At 45.2% G+C, this 20,866-nt stretch overlaps 1 protein-coding gene across 1 annotated transcript in view; it reads left to right on the top strand.

The window, feature by feature from the left end:
• Positions 1-790: 790 nt before the first annotated feature.
• Positions 791-20,866, top strand: part of VPS37B (VPS37B subunit of ESCRT-I) — a 32,532-nt gene continuing 12,456 nt past the window's right edge. The window contains exon 1 of the mRNA XM_003280710.4: positions 791-1,093. Coding sequence (XP_003280758.2) covers positions 983-1,093 — 111 coding nt within the window. The 5' untranslated portion in view covers positions 791-982. The remainder of the gene's footprint in view (positions 1,094-20,866) is intronic.

The raw sequence follows: 20,866 nt of genomic DNA, 5'->3' as shown, positions 1-20,866 counted from the left end.
GGGAGACTGAGAGTGACTGCACCCTAAATCGTGTTGTTTCTGAAGGAGCACAGGTTGGCCCATCTGGATGTCTGGGCACCTTCCTCTGAGGTGATGCAAAGGGGCCACTCAATGGGTCCTTGCTCAAAATGCTCCAGCCTTACTGGCCTTCTTCCCATTCCTGAATGCACCAAGTTAGTCCTGTCTCAGGGCCTTTGCACGTGCTGGTTTTGCTGCCTTGAGCTTCCTACAGGAATGGTGGCTGATTCCTCCCCTTTCATCCTTCACATTTCCTTAGACGCCACCTTCTCTGAAAGTGCCATCTCTTACTACCCTAAAGGTCTTTTTATTCTCTTATTTCAGTGTCCATTCCCTTGTGATCTCCTAATTATTTTACTTATTTCTTGTTTTGTTTGCGTCCTCTTTCATTCTGTTAGCTCCATGTAAGCAGGGGTCCGTTTTGCTTTATTCAGAACTGTATACTCAATGCCCAGTACAGAGTAGGTCTCAAAACATATTTGTTAAATGAATGACGTGGCAGCTCCACAATTCCAAGGAACCAGTGACACCTAATGTTGTTTCCCCATGAAGTCTCCGTCTTTTGGCTTCCGTGCATCGGGCTGGGCTCACAGGCTGCAGTAACTTCCTTCCCACTGCCTGTTTTCCTTGGATCGCGGTCTCTCTCTTCCTGGAGGAAAAAGGCTCTTATGACCTCATGGCGCACTCTCCCGAGCCGCAGTGACGTCATTAATGCGCTCACGCGTCACAGCCCAATCATGGTGTCCTTCCCCTCCCTTTAGAAGTCCCGACTGTCCCTGATACATTCCACTTCACGCGAGCCGCGACACTTACGTCACGTCCGCCCGCCCGCACGGTGATGACGTCACGACCCAGGGCTGGCGTCACGTGCCCCCCCGCGGGGGGCGGCCCTTGAGGGCGGTGCTTCCGGTCGGCGGAGCCTGGTGGCCGCAGCGGCGGTGGCGACGACGGCCGAGACGTGGGGATGGCGGGCGCCGGGAGCGAAGCCCGGTTCGCCGGGCTGTCGCTGGTGCAGCTCAACGAGCTGCTGGAGGACGAGGGCCAGCTGACGGAGATGGTGCAGAAGATGGAGGAGGTGAGCCGAGCTGGGCTTAAGGCGGCGGCTGTGGGGCCTCGAGCAGCGTTCGCTCCTCGAACGGTGGCCGGAGGCGGAGGCGACCGCGGCGCCTCTGGTCGTGTTGAGGGAACTGGGCTAGAAATGGGGGCGCTTGGGGCGGGGTTCGGGAGCCAGGGAACCGCGACTGGTGCTTAGGCAGGAATAGGGGGCCTGAGAGAGGGTTTGAGGGACTGAGGGGACCGAGACTAGGGCGGAGGCGGGAAAAAGGGTCCTGAGACGGGGCTTGGGGAGCCGATTGGGGGTCCTGAGACAAGGTTTTGCGGGGCTGGGGACTTAAGGCTGGGTCTGAAGTGAAGATTAGGGAGCCTGGAATGGGAATTTGGGGATTAGAGTGCTATCGTTGGGTCCAGGCGGAAGAGGACGGAACTAGGGGGATCTGAGATTGGTTTGTCCGGAGGAGAGGGGAGAGTAATAAGGGCTGAATCGGAGGCGAGGATTAGGGGTGACTGAGGGGGACCAAGAGCTAGATCTGGTAGGGGTTGGGGGATTTCCTTTGAGAGGAAAGGTTGGGGGCATCCAGGGGGACTGAGGCAGCTATAGGGGATCAGAGCAGGTTTTGGGGGACTGAGTGGACTATCCAAATAGGACTCTTAGGAGAGGATTGAGGGTTTCAAGATGGATTCGGGAGGCTGAGGGTCTGTAGCCGAGTCTATGAGGTGGTTCTGAGGCTCTTTAAGGGTTGGGTGAGGGTCTCCAGGGTTTGGAGGCAGGAGTCCATGGTCATACCATAGCCAGGGGAAGGTTTGAAGGTTCCATGTATCTAAGGGGTCCCAAGAGTGCCCCTGGAGTCTGACTTCTTTTGAAGTGGCCCAAGCAGAGTTACGGGAGTTCGTGGATAGGCCTAAGGGTGGCGACAGGATACGTCTTTCTGTAAGGGTTGCCCCCTCCACCGAGGAAGGGAAGGTGGGAAATTTCGTGTGGCTGGCTTTGTACCACTGTGTCTCACGTGTCTGGGACCAAGGAAGTTTCCTGGAGCTGTTTCAGGAAGAAGATAAAATGGGGGTTTGGGGCTGGCTGCCAACCCTCACCTCTGAGAGTCAAGCCTTGCCCAGCCCCCGAAAGGCATGTGCCAGCTCCTGTTTCTGGTTATCTTCCTTCATACCTTGAGGTGTGGTTTGCTCTCGGGTAACTGACTTCATCCTTGCAGATTTGCAGTGCGTGCTCCCTTTCTCTCAACCCATTTGGACTCATTCTCGGAAAGTCTGATCTTATGGGTCTGGTTCTCCTTCCAGGCAGGTGGGCCCAGGCTAATCCCAGCTCTTCCTGGCCCACCTACCACTCCTTTATGTCTCTGAAGTCTGAGCCTTCCCACGCCTACAGTGCTGAGCCTCTCACCCAGGAGCCCGTGTGGGGGCTTTTGGCTTTCTTTCCGAAGAGGGATTGTTTAGCACCAAGCCAGTCCCCTTAAAAGAGAGCTTGTATGGAGGTTGCACATTCAAAATCCCTGGAAAACCCTCAACAGATCATTGTCCGGAGCTACAGAGAGGCCACTGTAGTAAGATGCTATCAGTCTTTCCATTAATACACCCCTTGTATTCATGGGCTTTGTAACTTGGCACGTAATAACGTTGCTCCAAGATACAGTTTACCCCGTTTATGGTCTCCATGTGGCACCTTCCATTTTGGAGAATAAGAAGTGACAAAATCCATCTTTCTTAGCTGAATGAGTTTCATGTCTCCAAAGAAAAAATCTTTGCTTAGTTTCTCTGCTTTTCAGTTGCTGGGAGACCTTTTGTTGATTGTCAGCAGGGTTTTTCTGGTTTAATAATAAAATGATAGGTATATTTTTCTAATGTGTAACACTGCCTACAAGTTATTTTGGTATATGTGACTATTCTGTTGCAGTAAGAACTGAGTACTGTAGCTTTGTTGGTGGAACATTAATAGAAATAAACTGCCTTTAGTGGAGGGAAGATTGTGGAACGAATCAAGTTCATTCTGTTCACTTGGAGGCTGTTAGGGACAACCTCACCTGTTTCCTCTACCTTGGAACCTGAAGATTATTTTTTAAAGAGAAAGGTAAATTCGTCTGGCAGGAATTTTTTTTGTTTTTTTTTTTGTTTTGTTTTTGAGTGAAAGTGACCATACCTGAATACCCAAGAGAAGTATTGAGGCCTGAGCGACTCCACTTGATAAGTCTGCATAGTTCACATTAAATTACTCAGCAGTAGTTTGCTTTTCTGGGTGTAGTCCTTTTAAAACAAGGAAACAACTTGAAAACCAAAATACCTTAGCTCACCTCGCGAGGATCACTGTCAATCCTGTTGTCCTGGTCGTGTGTGGTGCCTTTCTCGGAGTGGGTGTAATGTGAACCGAAATTTTTGGTCATGGTAGTTTCACTCACCTGGTAATGCTATGCATTGGCTTATGTTGGGGGTGATTGTGAGACACAATAGAAGAAAATATTTTATGAACTGTCCACCGTTGACCAAATGGAACATTTGTGATGGCGTGTTAAAGAACATTCTGGCTTTGGAATCACACACTCCAGACTGGACTTGGCCGCTTCCCAGCTGTGTGATTGCAGGCAAGTCACTTCACCTGCCTGAGTATCTGTTGGAAAAGGATGACAGTAATACCTATTTCATAAAGTTAATGTGAGGATCAGGTGAGATGATGCCTGTTAGTACTTAACACAGCCCATCAGTAGGGCTCAATAAAAAGTAATTGCAATAATTAATCACTTGTATTAATAGTTCTCTTTTTGAAAGATGACTGACAATCATTAATACCAGATCATCCTGAAAGTTACTAGGATCCCATTTCAAGAATGTTGAGTAAATTATGATTTGCAATTAGCCTAAAAAACATTTACCTTTTCCTTTTTTTTTTTTTTTTTTTTTGAGAAAGGATCTTGCTCTGTTGCCCAGCTGGAGTGCAGTAGTACAATCTCGGCTCACTGCAACCTCGGCCTCCTGGGTTCAAGTGATTCTCGTGCCTTAGCCTCCTGCGTAGCAGGGCTCACAGGTGTGCGCCATCACACCCAGCTAATTTTTGTATTTTTAGTAGAGATGGGGTTTCAGCATGTTGACCAGGCTGGTTTTGAACTCCTGACCTCAGGCGATCCACCTGCCTCAGCCTCCCATAGTGCTAGAATTAAAGGCGTGAGCCACCGCACCCCGCTGCCACCAGCTAATTTTTTATTTTTGTTTTTTTGTGGAGATGGGGTCTTGCTATGTTGCCTCTTGAATTCCTGGCCCTAAACCATATTCCTGCCTTGATTTCCCAAAGTGCTGGGATTACAGGCGTGGGCCACCACGCCCAGCCAAACATTTATCTTTCTGTGGTCAAAATGATTATGTATTTGAGTAGGTATAGGGTGAAATGGTAAATATAACAGGCCTTTCACAGCATAGAATCTCTTAACCTGAACCGAAGGATTTCTTTTTTTTTTTTTTTTTTAATTGGCAGAAGGAAGTGTTTTAAATTGTAGAGTAAGGCTTCTTTAAGCCTGAGGGGATATTTTGTGGAGGCTGGAAAAAGTGGCTAGGTTTTGAAGGCATTCACTGTTAGGTTTAACTGCAGCTGTTCATTATGCTTCACTTACATTGTTTTAATTGTGGCGTGTGAGTTTCAGTGCAGTTTAAGTAGTGAACAAGATTTCGGAGCTAGCTACAGTCCTCATTTTCTGGGCCTGTGTGTCAGTTTCTCTCTTCCTGTTCCTCCTGTTCATTATGCAATTCCCTAAATGTAGTATATCCTTCATGATCTGATGCTCTTGTCTGTGCTGCAGGCTAATGTTTCATATGCATGTATTTTATTTTTAAAGTTATTTTTACATGGCAGTGGAATGTGCCTTCATCTGTCCACATTAACCCCGTTGGACTTGCAGGGCACTCCCTTAAAAGGAACCGTGGCTTAGGGGATTAGGCAACTAAACCGGACCTCTTGAGTTACTTCTTCACTGTGCTTTCTGAGGAAATGCTGATTGGTTACTGCTAAAGATTCCACTAACGATTCAAATTGGAGATCTTTGTTTCCATGGCATGAAAATGCCCATGCCCGCATGCAAAAATGCTGAGGGTCTGAAAGACAGATTGTTTTGTGGAAAGTAAAGAGCTCTGGTCTGGAAGAAGCTGTTTCCCTAAGGCGTGTTCGGGTGTGATTTGTGTGTGGGGCTGAAAGCTACTGCATGAATCATAATGGCTCATTGAAATGTATTGACCTTGCTTTAAATCCAGGGACTGGCTCCCGAACATGCTCTGAATGCTGGTGAGACTGTTTTAGAAGCTAAGATTTGCACTCTTGAGTATAATATTACTGGAGTTTGTTTTTATCCGTGTTGTATAATCATTATGTACGCGTAAAGGCTTCAACTTTTACGTTTAAATCTTTTCCATGGACCTTTTACATGAGTAAAAAATTACTGTGCCTAGGAATATGTACTGAAATTCAGTTGTATGTCATTTTATCGTTAAGTGAGGCATCAAGATTTCATGGAAAGCACGGAACTGAGTTGTGTGACTTTAAGTGACTTAAACTCTGTGCTTCAGTTTCCTCAACTGTAAAGAAAGGATAATATGCCTATCTTTTAGGGTACTTGTCAGGCTAAATGTCACAACAGAAGTGGTACAGAGGAAGCATTCAGTAGAGGCCAGCTCCCTTTTTTTTTTTTTTATTATACTTTAGGTTTTAGGGTACATGTGCACAATGTGCAGGTTTGTTACATATGTATCCATGTGCCACGTTGATTTCCTGCACCCATTAACTCGTCACTTAGCATTAGGTGTATCTCCTAATGCTGTCCCTCCCCCCTCTCCCAACCCCACAACAGTCCCCAGAGTGTGATGTTCCCCTTCCTGTGTCCATGAGTTCTCATTGTTCAATTCCCACCTATGAGTGAGAACATGCGGTGTTTGGTTTTTTGTCCTTGCGATAGTTTACTGAGAATGATGTTTTCCAGTTTCATCCATGTCCCTACAAAGGATATGAACTCATCCTTTTTTATGGCTGCATAGTATTCCATGGTGTATATGTGCCACATTGTCTTAATCCAGTCTATCGTTGGACATTTGGGTTGGTTCCAACTCTTTGCTATTGTGAATAGTGCCGCAGTAAACATACGTGTGCATGTGTCTTTATAGCAGCATGATTTATAGTCCTTTGGGTATATACACAGTAATGGGATGGCTGGGTCAAATGGTATTTCTAGTTCTAGATCCCTGAGGAATCGCCACACTGACTTCCACAATGGTTGAACTAGTTTACAGTCCCACCAACAGTGTAAAAGTGTTCCTATTTCTCCACATCCTCTCCAGCACCTGTTGTTAGCTCCCTGTTTTTAAGATGCAATTTTCAGAATACGTAGACTGGCTTAGGTGAAATTTGATCAATTTATTTAGTTGCTCTTCTGCGTTTACTGAAAGTGCAGTGGGGGTGGCATCGCACAGTGGTCGGAGTCAGAACTGGCTTTTGATACCAGTGGTTGACCTTTGACAAGTGTTTAGTCTTTTTAATTGTTGTTACCTCACTGGAAATTAAGGAGAAAATAACAATAACCTTTTTCATAGCATTGTTGGGTAGATTAAATGAAATAAGATTCCTAATATGATACTTAGCACAGAGTGAACACTTGGTAGTTATTGTTAGCTAAAAGGCGTAGTTTCCTTGATGCCCAAATGGAAGATTCCATTTCAGTTCCACAGCTCTTGGACACTTCCCTGTGCAGGGTATTGTAAAGGATGGATACACAAGTAGGACATAATCCCTAGATTATAATTTGGGAATAAACTAAATACAGAAATGCCTACAATACAAGAGGGAATAGGGAGTTTGTTAGGGAAGATGAAGGGCTCTAGAGGTGGATGGTGGTGATGGTGGCATAATAATATGAATGTACTCAGTGCCACTGAACTGTCAACTGTTCTCTTAAAAATGGTTACGATGGAAAATTTTATGTATATTATACCACAGTTTTTTGAAAAAAAAAGAAGAAAAAGGCCAGGCTGGGTGCAGTGGCTCACACCTGTAATCTTAGCACTTTGGGAGGCTGAGGTGGGAAGATTACTTAAGCCCCGTAGTTTGAGACCAGTCTGGGCAATATGGCGAAACTCCATCTCTACAAAAAATAAAAAAATTAGCCGGACATAGTGGCACACACCTGTAGTCCCAGACATTCAGGAGGCTGAGGTGGGAGGATTGCCTGAGCCTGGGAGGTTGAGGCTGTGGTGAGCCATGATCATGTCACTGCACTTCAGCCTGGGTGACAGAGTGAGGCTGTCTCAAAAAAAAAAAAAGCCAGATGTGAATTCTAAATGACATTGAAGTTCAGATGAAAAAGCTCTCTGGCTATGTTAGGTTTCTGTTGCAAGAGACACTGTTTTTTTTTGTTGTTTTTTAACTTACGTCCCCACAAAACAAAAGAGACAGACTTTGATAGGTAGGTAAACGTTAAGAAAATAAATTATTAAATAGAATAATATCTACCAGAGGGCACAGAGAATAAGGAACTTTGTGTACCTGCCACCCAGCCGAGGAAGTAAACACTGCCAACCGGCAGAACCCCCCACCTCATGCTCTGCCCTCGGTGTGCTCTTCCCCATGCCCACTGTTGTGAATTATTTATTTCTCTAAGTAGGCTTTTGATGGACAAAAATGGGGGCTCAGGAGGAAGTGACACAGGCACAGAGGCAGGAAAGCAGGGATTGGTTGTCCAACGAGCGAGTTCTCGTCTACTTTGGCCAGATGGCATGTATTTGTGTGTAGAGAAATGACAAGAAATAGGGCTGGTGAGGGGGAGTGCCAGGGTGTGCGCCCCGTGGTGGTTAATTTAGGAGGAAACAAGGAGCTTCGTGACCATTTTGGAGGAGAGAAGCAGTCGGATGAAACTGCTCTTTTTTTTTTTTGAGACCAAGTTTTGCTCTTGTCTCCCAGGCTGGAGTGCAATGGCGCAATCTCGGCTCACTGCAACCTCTGCCTCCCAGGTTCAAGCGATTCTCCTGCCTCAGCCTCCCAAGTAGCTGGGACTACAGGCACGCGCCACCATGCCCGGCTAATTTTGTATTTTTAGTAGAGATGGGGTTTCTCCATGTTGGTCGGACTGGTCTAGAACTCCTGACCTCAGGTGATCCGCCCGCCTCGGCCTCCCAAAGTGCTGGGATTACAGGCGTGAGCCACCGAGCCCGGCCTGAAACTGCTCTTTAGGAAGGTTAATCTGGCAGCAGAGCGTGGGCTGGCTTGGCGTGGCAGGACCAGGTTGGCTGCGGAAGTGGAGGTTAGGAAGAAATTAGGATTTGAGCTAGGGCTCTGGAAGAGGTATTCGGACCAGCTGGCCAGACTCCCTTTCTCACGTCCCCTCTCCTGCTGACCTGAAGTGCTTTCCCTACCTCTGTCACAGGCACGTGGTCCCTTAGCTTCTTTGTATACCTCTCCTGTGGCACTTGACACATATTTTGTAAGTCACTTCCCTGTGTTCCCCACTGGCTTGGGGGCTGCATTTTGTCATGTTTGTCTTTTTGTCCTTGGCACCCAGCACAATGCCTGGCACCCAGGATGTGCCCGGTTAGTGCTGCTGAGTGAGTGGTGATAACCGGGCTTCAAGTGGAAGTGAGTAGGAGATGGGGCTCTGGTGAGTGGGGAGGGGAGGGGCAGTGGGGGTGCAGGAGGGAGGGAGTCATTGAGGCTGGATTAGGCTGAGCATGAGGGATGGGCAGGGCTCTGTCCCGCAGGCAGTTGGAGTGTGGTTCTGGAGCTCAGGGGGAATGCTCTGCTTGGAGATAGAAATTCAAGCCACTCTCCTCCAAGTGCTTGTGGAAATCAAGGAGAATATAAAAGTTTGAAAGGCCACTAGGAGCTATTAGTGGGTTGGGAGAAGGAAAGAGGTGCCATCGAAGGGAGGGGAGAAACGAGAGAAACAAGTTGGATGACCTAACATCCTGTTAGAGACTGCCTGGAAGAGGAACCCAGAAGTAGACTGCACTGTTTGACCCTCACCGGTCGGTCGGTCGTATGCAGAGTGGTTGTGCTCTTGAGCTGAGGAATGCCAGCCTTGTTGCCTGTTTGGCTTTGATTACAGTATTTGTAGCAGAATGTTGCTATGGGGATTCATGCCAGGTACGCAGTGGGAGGTGATCTAGAAGACCGTGTGTCAGCCACTCGTAGGTAATCACTGGCGCTCAGAACATGCTGAGACAAGAGTTCTCGTTGGTTTATTTCCTTCCCCAGCTATGTGAGTTTTCAAATTTCATCATTGGAAATGATGTCTTACCCAATGATACAAAAGCAGAGGAAATGTCTTTGTAGAATTTCTTCCAAGGGCAGAATGAAAGTAGAGAGGTGACTTAGCTTAGCTTTGTTGTCTCTAGAATACATTACAGTGTGTCAAGGGAAAGCTTTTCAAAGTATTTGTCATGGGATTGTGAGGAATGTAGTCCATTACTTTGTCAAAGAGTCTATGTGAAAAGTAGATATTTGAATAATTTGTTATATTTCAAGCAACGTTACAGCTAATGTTTCTTTTAAATCAAACCTTTTATCTCCAAGGTTAACTAATGGCACCTCGAGGTTATATTTATATCTGCAGCCCAGTGTCTAGGATAGTAGAGGAACATAGTGCTAATTCATGTTTGTCATCAGAGCTGGGTGTGGTGGCTGACACCTGTAAATCCAGCTACTCCGAAGGCTGAGGTGGGAGGATCTCTTGAGCCCCATGAGTTTGAGACCAGCCTGGGCGACATAGTGAGACCCTGTCTAAAAAAAAAAAAAAAAAAGTGGGCTAACATGTTTGCCATCAGACAGCAGTTTTCATTAATGTGAACATGGCTGAGGTCAAGTGTATTCATGGGTCAAGTGTATTCATGTACCCAGCCTTTGCAGAGCACCTGTGGTGTGCCACTTGGGGGATGTGAAACCAGTAAACCACATAGTTTTCATCATTTAGGATCATGCAGGTGTACAGGGTACACGTGAAACAGTAGTGAGGCCCACACGCTGGTGGGGGGAGATCCAGTAAGCCTTTGGAAGGTGGGGGGTCAGCAGGGAGTGTTTCCTGGAGAAGATGAATGACTCATAAGTTGTGATTCAGAGAATGAGTTAAGAGTTAGCCAGGTAATGAGGGAGAAGGGCTCCCAGGCATATGGGAGGAACAAAGGCACTTAGGGAAGAAGCCGGGACAGAGTGTGTGTGCGCACAGGAATATTATAAGTATTGCTGGAGGGACCAGGGCAGAGTGTAGTGGGGGCTGAGGCCCAAAAGGCAGTCAGGAACCAGATGGCCTCATATGCCCCGTTAAGGAGCTTGGGCTTGATCCTCTGGGCAGGGAGCCGTTGGAGGATTTAAGCCAGGGAGTGCTGTGGTTGGTCACACTCGCCATTTATGTAGATGATTTTGGCAGCCAGGGGAAGGATGGATTTGAGGGGGATGAGATTAGAAAGCTGGGATATGAGTTAGGAGGCTGAAAGATGGTTGATAAAAATGATCTTTGGGCAGCCGAGATAACTGACTTCAAGGACATACTGGACTCATAGCAGAGCCTGTTGAGTCTTGCTTTGCACACAGTTCAAATAATAATTCACTTAGTCATACGGTTTATCTGCCAGTGGCAAATGTTAAGACTGTGGGGAAAAACTAGAAGAACCAATAACATCATCAAGAAGTAAGTGACAGAGGAGTCAAAAGTCATAAAAGCTGTACAAAAATTGGAAATTGACTGTTGAAGCATCATGGTTAAGACAGGATTTGGGTTGCTAGGAAACTTTGGGGCAAGTATTTAACCTTCCTATGTGTCAGTTTCCTCCTCTTTAAAATGGGAGTTAGTAATACCATCCTTATTGAGTTATTCTGAGGATTAAATAAGATGATGTGTATAAACTATTTTACACCATGCCTGGCAAGAAAAAGAACCCAGTAAGTGGAAGCTGTTACTGTGAATACATTTTGTGGCCGTTTGATTAGGGTAGTGTTTTCCTTAGATCTCTAATTTTGTGGATGTTGATTGTATTATAATTACATTAAAAAGAGTTCCATGGTAAATAAATTTGGGAATTAAAGAGGGATTTTTTGTTTTTTTGAGACAGGGTCTCACTCTGTTGCCCAGGCTAGAGCGTGGTGGCATGACCATAGTTCACTGCAGCCTCCATCAAACGAGCCTCCTGAGTAGCTGGGATTACAGGCGCTTGCCACTACACCTGGCTGACTTTTTTGATTTCTAGCGTAGATGAGGTCTTGCTATGGTTGCGTAGGCTGGTCTCAAACTCCTGAGCTCAGGCAATCCTTCTGTCTTGGCCTCTCAAGTGTTGGATTTGTAGGCGTGAGCCACCACACCAGCCAAGAGAGGTTTTGTTTCTTCTGCTAGAGTGTGTGGTGAAGCTCCAGAGGGGCAACCTACACAGTATTTCCCATTCACACTTGATTGCAGCGCTCTTAGAAAAGCTCACAGGACTGGATCCTTGGGGGCACACTTTGGCAAGTGCTTATTTAGGGGAGAAACATACCCGTCTGCTTCCATAGCCCAAGGGTATTGCTCTATCAGAGACAGCACCATAGTTACTTGATATTCGTAACGACAATTCTAGATCATCAAGGAAAGCTACCTTAGTTTCATGTACTCTGTTTAAAAAGGCAGGGAAGTATAATAGTATGTTTTATTTCTGATCCCAACTAATCAAACTTTTAAAAATAATGTTTTACATGTTTATGATAGAAAATTTGGAAAACACAGCCATAAAGAAGAAAAGTGTAATCACATCATATCACTACCCAGAGATAAACACTGTTAAGAAAGCATTTTTTTTCCTTTGTTGTTCCCTTTTGGGATGATTTTTTAGAGTTTTTGTAGAGTTTTTGTTTGATTTTAACCTAAAGTTATACTCTGGGTATTTTCTTATTTTTTAAATCAGAATATTCTTACATGACATGATTTTTAACAGCTACGTGATCTTTCATGTGGACATGTCATTTATATAACCATTCCTTTATTGGATATTTAGGCACTTTTTTGCTGTCATAAATTATAATGCAATTAACATCTTTGAAATCTGTTTAAAAATCCGTTAAAGTGATCAACATTTAACTTTTTTTTTTTTAGTAAGTCTTAAGTGTCTAGGCAGTTTTTAGGTAAAATATCTGATCCCCTACATGAAATATGATTATATAGTTTTTTTATTATGAAATTTCAGTGGAGTAATCTCTGAACAGATTCTCTTTTGGCTAATTACCTTTCCCTACCCACAGACTGAAAAAAAAATTCCATTATTAGAATAGCATTTTCTCATTTAAATGGAATAGAAGATGAGTAATTGGAGTCATGTGAGAGTTAAATTTTATTTGTTGAACCAAATTCTGGGTCAGGTGTTGGAAAGTTCATGTCATGATGTATTTTAAATGTAAAAACAAAATTGTCAAAAGATACAGTCTTTTTATTTATTTATTTATTTATTTTTTGAGACGGAGTCTTGCTCTGTTGCCCAGGCTGGAGTGCAGTGGCGCAGTCTCGGCTCATTGCAAGCTCCGCCTCCCAGGTTCACGCCATTCTCCTGCCTCAGCCTCCCGAGTAGCTGGGACTACAAGGCGCCCGCCACCACGCCCGGCTAATTTTTTGTATATTTAGTAGAGACGGAGTTTCACCGTGTTAGCCAGGATGGTCTCAATCTCCTGACCTCGTGATCCGCCTGCCTCGGCCTCCCTAAGTGCTGGGATTACAGGCGTGAGCCACCGCGCCTGGCTGACAAAAGATACAGTCTTAATAAACATAAATCCAGGGTCCACCTGGGTAGGCACTTTCTTATTTGCACCTGTGTAAAGACTAGTCTGAAGAATTCTTAGGCATGAATTTCCAGAAATTGTGGTAAAAAGGAAATAGAGATGAGGGGGAAAAAACAAACACACCAACCCGAAGCTCTTCCTAAATAAATGAATGCTTTGGTTGTTGGTCCTGGCCAGAAACTATTAATAAGAAAATCAGAATTTAAGAATTCTTCTGTAAGCTGCTTTTTTTTGGAGATGGGAGGGGAGTAGAGGCTATTAACTGACACCCCTCATGGTCATGTGGTCATGACTAGGTATCTGGACATTTCTGCTCCCACACTGGAATCTCATACTTACACAGGATCAAATGTGTTCACTCCCAGATCTGTTCATTCTGGTTTTATTATAGTAGTTCTGTGATTTCATTAAATCCTGGGGCAACTGATGAACCATGAGTGCGAAGAGAAAGTTATTTCTACAAAAACTGTCAACTGAGTGCTTTGGAAAGTGTTGATATAATTTGATTCTCTCGAAAGAAAACTTGGTGGTGAATTAGGTTGGGACTAGATGGGGGAAAGTGGAAGAATTCCCAAAGGATTCTGCCCTCTGATTGCTTATCCAGTGTCCAGTTCTCACCCCACATGAAAAGACGTGGTCTATTTGAAAAAGAACTTTTGGAACTTGAACTAGTGGACCCCCTTCCCTTAAGAAAAGACCTTTACCTTAAATGGAACATTGACAACAGATCTTTAAAATGTTTAGTGTGTGCTTTAAAATGTTTAGTGTGTGCTTTAACCAAACTGCTCAGTTACAGGGACCTAACTGGTTCTGATGATGTGGAGTGGAGGGCTCAGCTGTGCATTTCCTGGCCTTTACTGCTGAGATTCTAATTCGGAAGGCCTAGGATAGGGCCAGAGGACAAAGGCAGTTAACTTTGTGATCCATGTGGGTGTACCATGTTGTCTTCTGATCCTTACTCCTGCCCTCCTCCATCCAAGGTCTCCAGTTATTCTAAAGCTAGTTAGGACATTTTATAACATGTGCCAGTTATCAGAACCATTGACACCTGTTACTATATTTCTTTATTACTGACACCATTATCCACATAATAAGTCCAAAAAGATGGGAGAGCTTGTTTTTCCTCTGAGTATTAGAAAATACGTCTTCTGGCCAGGCGTGGTGGCTCCCGCCTGTAATCCCCAGCACTTTGGGAGGCCAAGGCGGGCGGATCACGAGGTCAAGAGATCGAGACCATCCTGGCCAACATGGTGAAACCCCATCTCTACTAAAAATACAAAAATTAGCTGGATGTGGTGGCACACGCCTGTAGTCTCAGCTACTTGGGAGGCTGAGGCTGGTTGAACCTGGGAGGTGGAGATTGCAGTGAGCTGAGATCGTGCCACTGCACCAGCCTGGTGACAGAGTAAGACTCTGTCTCAAAAAAAATGTCTTCTAGGAAAAACCAAACCCACCCCTGGTAAGTTGTGCCTGCCAGCCCTAGAAACTGTCAAGTGTGTCACTTCCCATCTTACCTAGGAATAGTCATTTATTTTCAAGCCTAGCTTTTTGTGTTTCTGTTGTTAGCTGCACTCACACATACCAATTTTTAGATTCGCATCAGCTACATATGGAGGGGATCGTTTGAGTCTAGATCCCACTGTCTGTTCCTTTTCGAGGGAAGCAAGTTTTCTCTCAAGAAGGATTTTGATGTCTCCGATAAAAATAGCTATCTTTATTAATCTAATAGTTGGAAGTTAGAGGTTGTGTGTGTGGAGTGGGTTGTTTGTGGAACATTCGATAAGCAGCTGTTAAGTTTCCTTCCTGAGTGGGCTGTAGCCTTGGAGATGGTTTCACACAGCCCCCAGGATTGTCGTATTTTAGGACTGTTTCATAATGTTCTCCGATTCTTTAACTATATTTCTGTATTTGCAGATCTTTTAATTTTGTCAACATGTTAAATAGTCCAACTCTGCAACTGTTAAGTTTTTTTCAGTAAAACAAGATTTGAATTAAGCCACATTAATGTGTTTACAGCACATCTGTGGGACATCGTAGGTTTGGATTACAGGCTTCACTTGAAGACCTGAATTCAGGTGGAGACTGGTGAAATTAGTTTGTCATTGGGAATATCTTTTTACTAAATGAAGGTGAATTTGGGCTTTTAAATAACCTAGCCTTTAATGTAAAGCTCAAACTCAAATTGCATGTTACCTTGGCGAAATTTACCTTGAAATTAGTTGGTGCGATAAATCAAGTATCGTAAAATAAAGAGATTCAGTTAACCTAGCCGAATGTACGGCAGCCTTTCTTTATCAAATCTAACCCATAAGCCTGCTGCATTTAAGGTCTTAATGCAATTTGAGAATATTTCTAGTAGTAGAATAGTACAAAAGCTAAGATTTGTTTTATTCCTTTTCTTTGTGTTATAGATAACTTTGAATTTAATTTAGTCTGGAGAGGAAAAGATCAAAATCAAATTTCCCACCAAAAGGAACTAGTATTCCTTTGAGAAGGGCCAGCTCAGCTTGGGGGCAGCAAATGTACAGGATGGGTCTTAGACATATTTTACTGGAGAGCAGGGCAGCAGTGGTGTCCCAGAACAGCCTTTTATTGGAGATAAAAATTTCATTACTTCATAATGATACTCTCAAAAAGCTTATTGGTCATTTTTGGAGTTTGCTCAGGTATGAACTCAGTCTTCCAAAAGTTGGTTTAAAAAGAAAAAAAAAAAGAACCAAGCATTTATCCAGCTTTTCCTATATAAACTGTATTTCACATAGTCAAATAGATGAGGCAAAAAGCTTTTTATAGAAGAAATTGAGCCAACACATGCAGAGGATGATATTAAAGGATTATTGTTAATTTTGCTAAATGTGATTATGGCATTGTAGCTAGGGTTAAAAAGTTCTTACCTGTTAGAAATATAAAATTTTTAAGCGTGAATGATGATGATGCTCGAAGTTTGCTTTAAACTACTTTAAAAAAGCGGGAGTATAGATGAAGTAAGATTGGCAAATGTTGCTAATTGTCGAACCTAGGAGACGGTTATACATAGTTTCATCATACTCATCTCTCTACCTTTACTTTTTGAAAGATCTTCGATAAAAGGTTTTTTAAAAAAGATATAAATAGGAATGAACCTTAGATGATTGTTGTTATAACGTGAAAATAGAGAAATAGTAAACTAGTAAATTTCCATTTGATCCTCTTCTGGAGTGTAGTGGTGTGATTACAGCTCACTGCGGTCTTGCCTTCCCTGGCTCAAGCAATCCTCCTTCCTCAGCCTCCCCAGTATTTGGGACCACAGGTGCGTGCTGCCACGCCTGGCTCATTTTTTATTTTTTGTAGAGATGGGGTCTTACTTTATTGCCCACGCTGTTCTCCAGCCAACTCCTGGGCTTAAACAACCCGCCTGCCTGGGCCTCCCAGAGTGCTGGGTTTACAGCCATGAGCCACCATACCTGGCATAATTTATTTTTAGAGATAGGGTCTCACTATGTTGCCTAGACTGGCCTTGAACTCCTAGGCTCAAGTGATCCTCCTGTTTCAGCCTCTCAAGTAACTGGGGCTACAGGCGTGAGCCACTGCACAGTAGTAAGATCGCAGCTCTGGAGGGAGTTACTAGCAGTTGTAACTTTGACAGCTCATTTAACCTTCCTAAGATTGTATTTCCTGTCTCTTGAGGAAAATGAGGACAAATTTGTCTCACTGTCACAGAGGATAGAATGGAGACAGTGGAACTAAGAGAAGGTGGCACATGCTAGCCATGCTCAACAAATGTCAGCAAATTTTGTTGAAATGTGGAAGATGCTGACAAGAGCAAAGTTTTCAGATCAGCACCAGTAACTTGTCTTACTTAAACCGTTAAAATCACATCTGTTTTGATTTTTCCCCTTTTTCTCTTTTGAGCCTTTTATTGGAAGAGCAGATGCAGTCTGTGTGGGTATGCACTGCTGCAGTACGAAGTGAATGGCACCCCCTGGAGTTGGGCAGTGCGCAATGCTCAGTGCCTTACGTGGGAGGATGGGCTTGACTGAGACTCTGAGCCAGATTCCCAGTGATGATGGTGTCTCCCCTGAGCCTGGCACACAGCGGTGCTTCCCAAGTATTTCTTGTATGAATGAACGAACAGGCGAACGGGCCAACCACTGTGCTGGAGCATGTCGTTGTGGCCCTGATGAGCTGTAGATATGGAAGCTTGGGATTGGGATTAGGGTTTTTCTGTGTGTGTGTGTGTGTGTGTGTGTGTGTGTGTGTGTGTCATTTTTTGTTTTTTTTTTTTCCTTTCTGTGGAGATCGGTGCCTCACTTCGTTGCCTAGGCTGGTCTTGATCTCCTGGGCTCAAGCAATCCTCCTGCCTCTACCTTCCTTAGTGCTAGAATGACAGGCGTGAGCTACTGCACCCGTGTGTAAATTACACATGTGTAAATACAGTGGCTTCAAGGCTCTCATGACAGTAATGTTACTCTAACATTCTGATATGCTTTCTTAGTGTGAGAGGGCTGAATTTTAGTGAAGAGAAGCGTCGCACAAAGCCAGCTTGTGTCTGTGTCTCCGTGTGTGTTGTGTGTCTCATGTTTCACCACAGTTAATGGGTAGCTTTGCTTTCCAGCCATCAGTGTCATCATCTTCATTTTTCCCCTTTCCATTTCACTGCCAAACTGTTATCACTGCTGGAGTAAAAGCTAGGAATGCAAGTAGTTTCCCAGTTTATAGCTGGTTGTGTCAACCCATGACGTTACTGTTTACGAATTTGAACATTCAAAAAGGCTAATCTTCAAAAAAGCTTAGCAGGATTTTCACAATGACTGACACATAGTGGCCTGAGGCCCCAACTGTGAAGATTCTTATGGTTGAAATTGAGCAAGTTTTTTTTGTAGTACATTGGCACGATCTCGGTTCACTGTAGCCTCTGCCTCCTGGGTTCAAGTGATTCTCCTGCCTGCCTCAGCCTCCCAAGTAGCTGGGACTACAGGTGCACACCACCATGCCTGGCTAATTTTTGTAGTTTTAGCAGAAACGGGGTTTCACCATGTTGGCCAGGCTGGTCTCCAATGCCTGACCTCAAGTGATCCACCCGCCTTGGTCTCTCAAAGTGCTGGGATTATAGGTGTTGAGCCACCGCGCCCAGCCAAGCAAGTATTTAGCTATGTGCCTGTGTTAGCCTGGGTACTATGCTAGGTTCTGGGCACAGGGGAATGATTAAGACACGGTTCTGCTCTTAAGGGGCTTTATGGTCACCATTAAAAGAGTGGATGTGAGCTCAAGTGTCATTTTGTGTCATGGGGTAAACTGTTCTGTTTCAACCAGGCTTCTGGCAAGACATGGCACAGTCAGCATGAGGGATTGGTGAGGAGTTGAATAAAGGGATTCCCCACAAGGAGAGGGCAGCGTGGAGACCCCCAAAGCCTGATGCAGGATTAGCAACAGCCATGCACTTCTCACTTCAGGCCTAAGGGAGCGGCAGGGGAGAGGGCTGCCTTGGAGGAAGGGAGGGTGGGAGGACCTGGCCCAGCTGCAGCCCCTCCTCAGCGAGGCAACCCAGGGAACACTCCCCATGCCCGCTGCCCCTTTTCATCTTCCTCCTACCCTTGATCCTCATTGCTGAATCCAACCAGAACCTGAGGGTGAGTGTCCCGGTGAAGGGTTGGTATAGTTCAGCCAGGTGGCTGCTGGGGCACAGAGCAGGATAGACAGTGGTTTTCAAGAATAGGTGGAAGATTCCAGCACTGTACTAGTCCTGTGGCTGCTGTAACATGACCACAAACTGGGCAGCTTGCAACAACAGAAACTTAATTCTGTCACAGCTCTGGAGGCCAGAAGTCTGAAATCAGGGTACCCTGTTCCCTCTGGAGGCTCTAGGGGAGGACTCTTCTTTGCCGCTTCCAGCTTCTCACATGTGCTGGCGTCCTGGGCTTGTGACCACATCATGCTGCCCCCATCTTCACATGGCTTTCTTGTCTGCCTCTGTCTTCTCCATGTGTCTCTTAAAAGGACTCTTGTCGGCTGGGCAGGGTGGCTCACGCCTGTAATTCCAACACTTTGGGAGGCCAAGGTGGGCAGATCACTTGAGGCCAGGAGTTCCAGACCAGCCTGGCCAACGTGGTGAAACCCCATCTCTACTGAAAACACAAAAATTAGCTGGGCATGGTGGCATGCACCTGTAATCCCAGCTACTCGGGAGGCTGAGGCAGGAGAATTGCTTGAACCTGGGAGGCGGAGGTTGCAGTGAGCCAAGATTGCCCCACTGTACTCCAACCTGGGTGACAGAGCAAGACTGCCTCAAAAAAAAAAAAAAAAGTCTTGTCATTGGATTAGGGCCACTTAGATGATTAAAAATGATTGCCTCGGCCGGGCGCGGTGGCTCACGCTTGTAATCCCAGCACTTTGGGAGGCCGAGGCGGGCGGATCACGAGGTCAGGAGATCGAGACCACGGTGAAACCCCGTCTCTACTAAAAATACAAAAAAAAAAATTAGCCGGGTGTGATGGCGGGCGCCTGTAGTCCCAGCTACTCGGAGAGGCTGAGGCAGGAGAATGGCATGAACCCGGGAGGCAGAGCTTGCAGTGAGCCGAGATTGCGCCACTGCACTCCAGCCTGGGCGACAGAGCGAGACTCCGTCTCAAAAAAAAAAAAAAAAAAAAAAAATGATTGCCTCATTTCCAGATACTTCATTACATTTGCAAAGACCTTTTTTCCAATAAATATAGGTTCCAGAGATTAGGGTGTAGACACATCTTTATGGGGGAGGGGGACACACCAGCATACCACAAGCATCCTGTCACTCCCAGGAGACTTACAACACTTTCGTGACACAGCAGTGGACAGGTTTTTTGTTTTGTTTTTTGGGGTTTTTTTTTTTTTTTGAGACAGAGTCTCCCTCTGTCACCAGGCTGGAATGCAGTGGCACAATCTTGGCACACTGCAACCTCTGCCTCCTGGGTTCAAGCGATTCTCTTGCCTCAGCCTCCTGAGTAGCTGGGACTACAGGCGGGCACCACCCTGCCTGGCTAATTTTTGTATTTTTAGTAGAGATGGGGCTTCACCATGTTGGCCAGAATGATCTCTTGACCTCGTGACCCACCCGCCTCGGCCTCCCAAAGTGCTGGGATTACAGGTGTGAGCCACCGTGCCCAGTCTAGCAGTGGACAGATTTTATGATTCTGTTTGTCATATTTAGTAGCTGCACTCTCCTAAGGACAGGAACCTCACGTTCCTGTTCACTTTTCTGTCTCCATTGCCTGTACTTCCCAGAGCCAGCCCGTGATGATGCCTGAAAAAAAATTTTTTGATGTATGAATAGATGAACAAACAAGCACAGAAGAATACAGTGTGAATACAGTGAAGCCAGAGGTGTACTCTGTGAATACATGAGACACCCTTGTGTGGAATGGTTTCAGTAGATGGATTGTACGAAGTGTGAATTGTATCTCAATCAAGCGGGGCCTCAGGGAATGCCCACCACTAAGGGTCTAGCTCTGTGTGGCGTTGGTGGGGCTGGGGGAAGTTTAGAAAAGGCTCTGCCATTGCTAAGACCTTGGTTAGGGTAGAGTTTGCAGCAGAGATTTGGATAGGAGGGCGTTCTAGACTGAATAGCCAGTGTGAACACAGTCTTGGCGGGAAGAGCATTTTATATTCCTGGACCTAATGCTTGTTTAACAAGATGCTTGCTTGTGGCTGGGCACAGTGGCTCAAGCCTGTAATCCCAGCACTTTGGGAGGCTGAGGTGAGAGGATCGCTTGAGCTCAGGAGGTCAAAGTTGCAGTGAGCCATGATTGCACCACTGCATTTCAGTCTGGGTGATAGAACAAGACCCTGTCTCAAAAAATAAAAAATTACAGTAAAGATTGCTTGTTAAATAAAATGTGATTTATTTACTTTGCATAAATACTATGCCTTCTGAGAATGCTGTAGGTGCGGGCATACTTTGTTTTTATCCTAACACAGCCCAAATTCCAAGTACACACTGGATTTTGAGCATTTAAAGGACTTCCGATGCTATTAAGGATTCCCATTTGTTCGTTTAAGTTTGCTAGCCGAATTCAGTCA

This window comes from Nomascus leucogenys, chromosome 10 (genome assembly GCF_006542625.1).
Source record: "Nomascus leucogenys isolate Asia chromosome 10, Asia_NLE_v1, whole genome shotgun sequence".
NCBI classification, from domain to species: domain Eukaryota; kingdom Metazoa; phylum Chordata; class Mammalia; order Primates; family Hylobatidae; genus Nomascus; species Nomascus leucogenys.
This window is presented reverse-complemented; position numbering and strand designations above follow the sequence as displayed.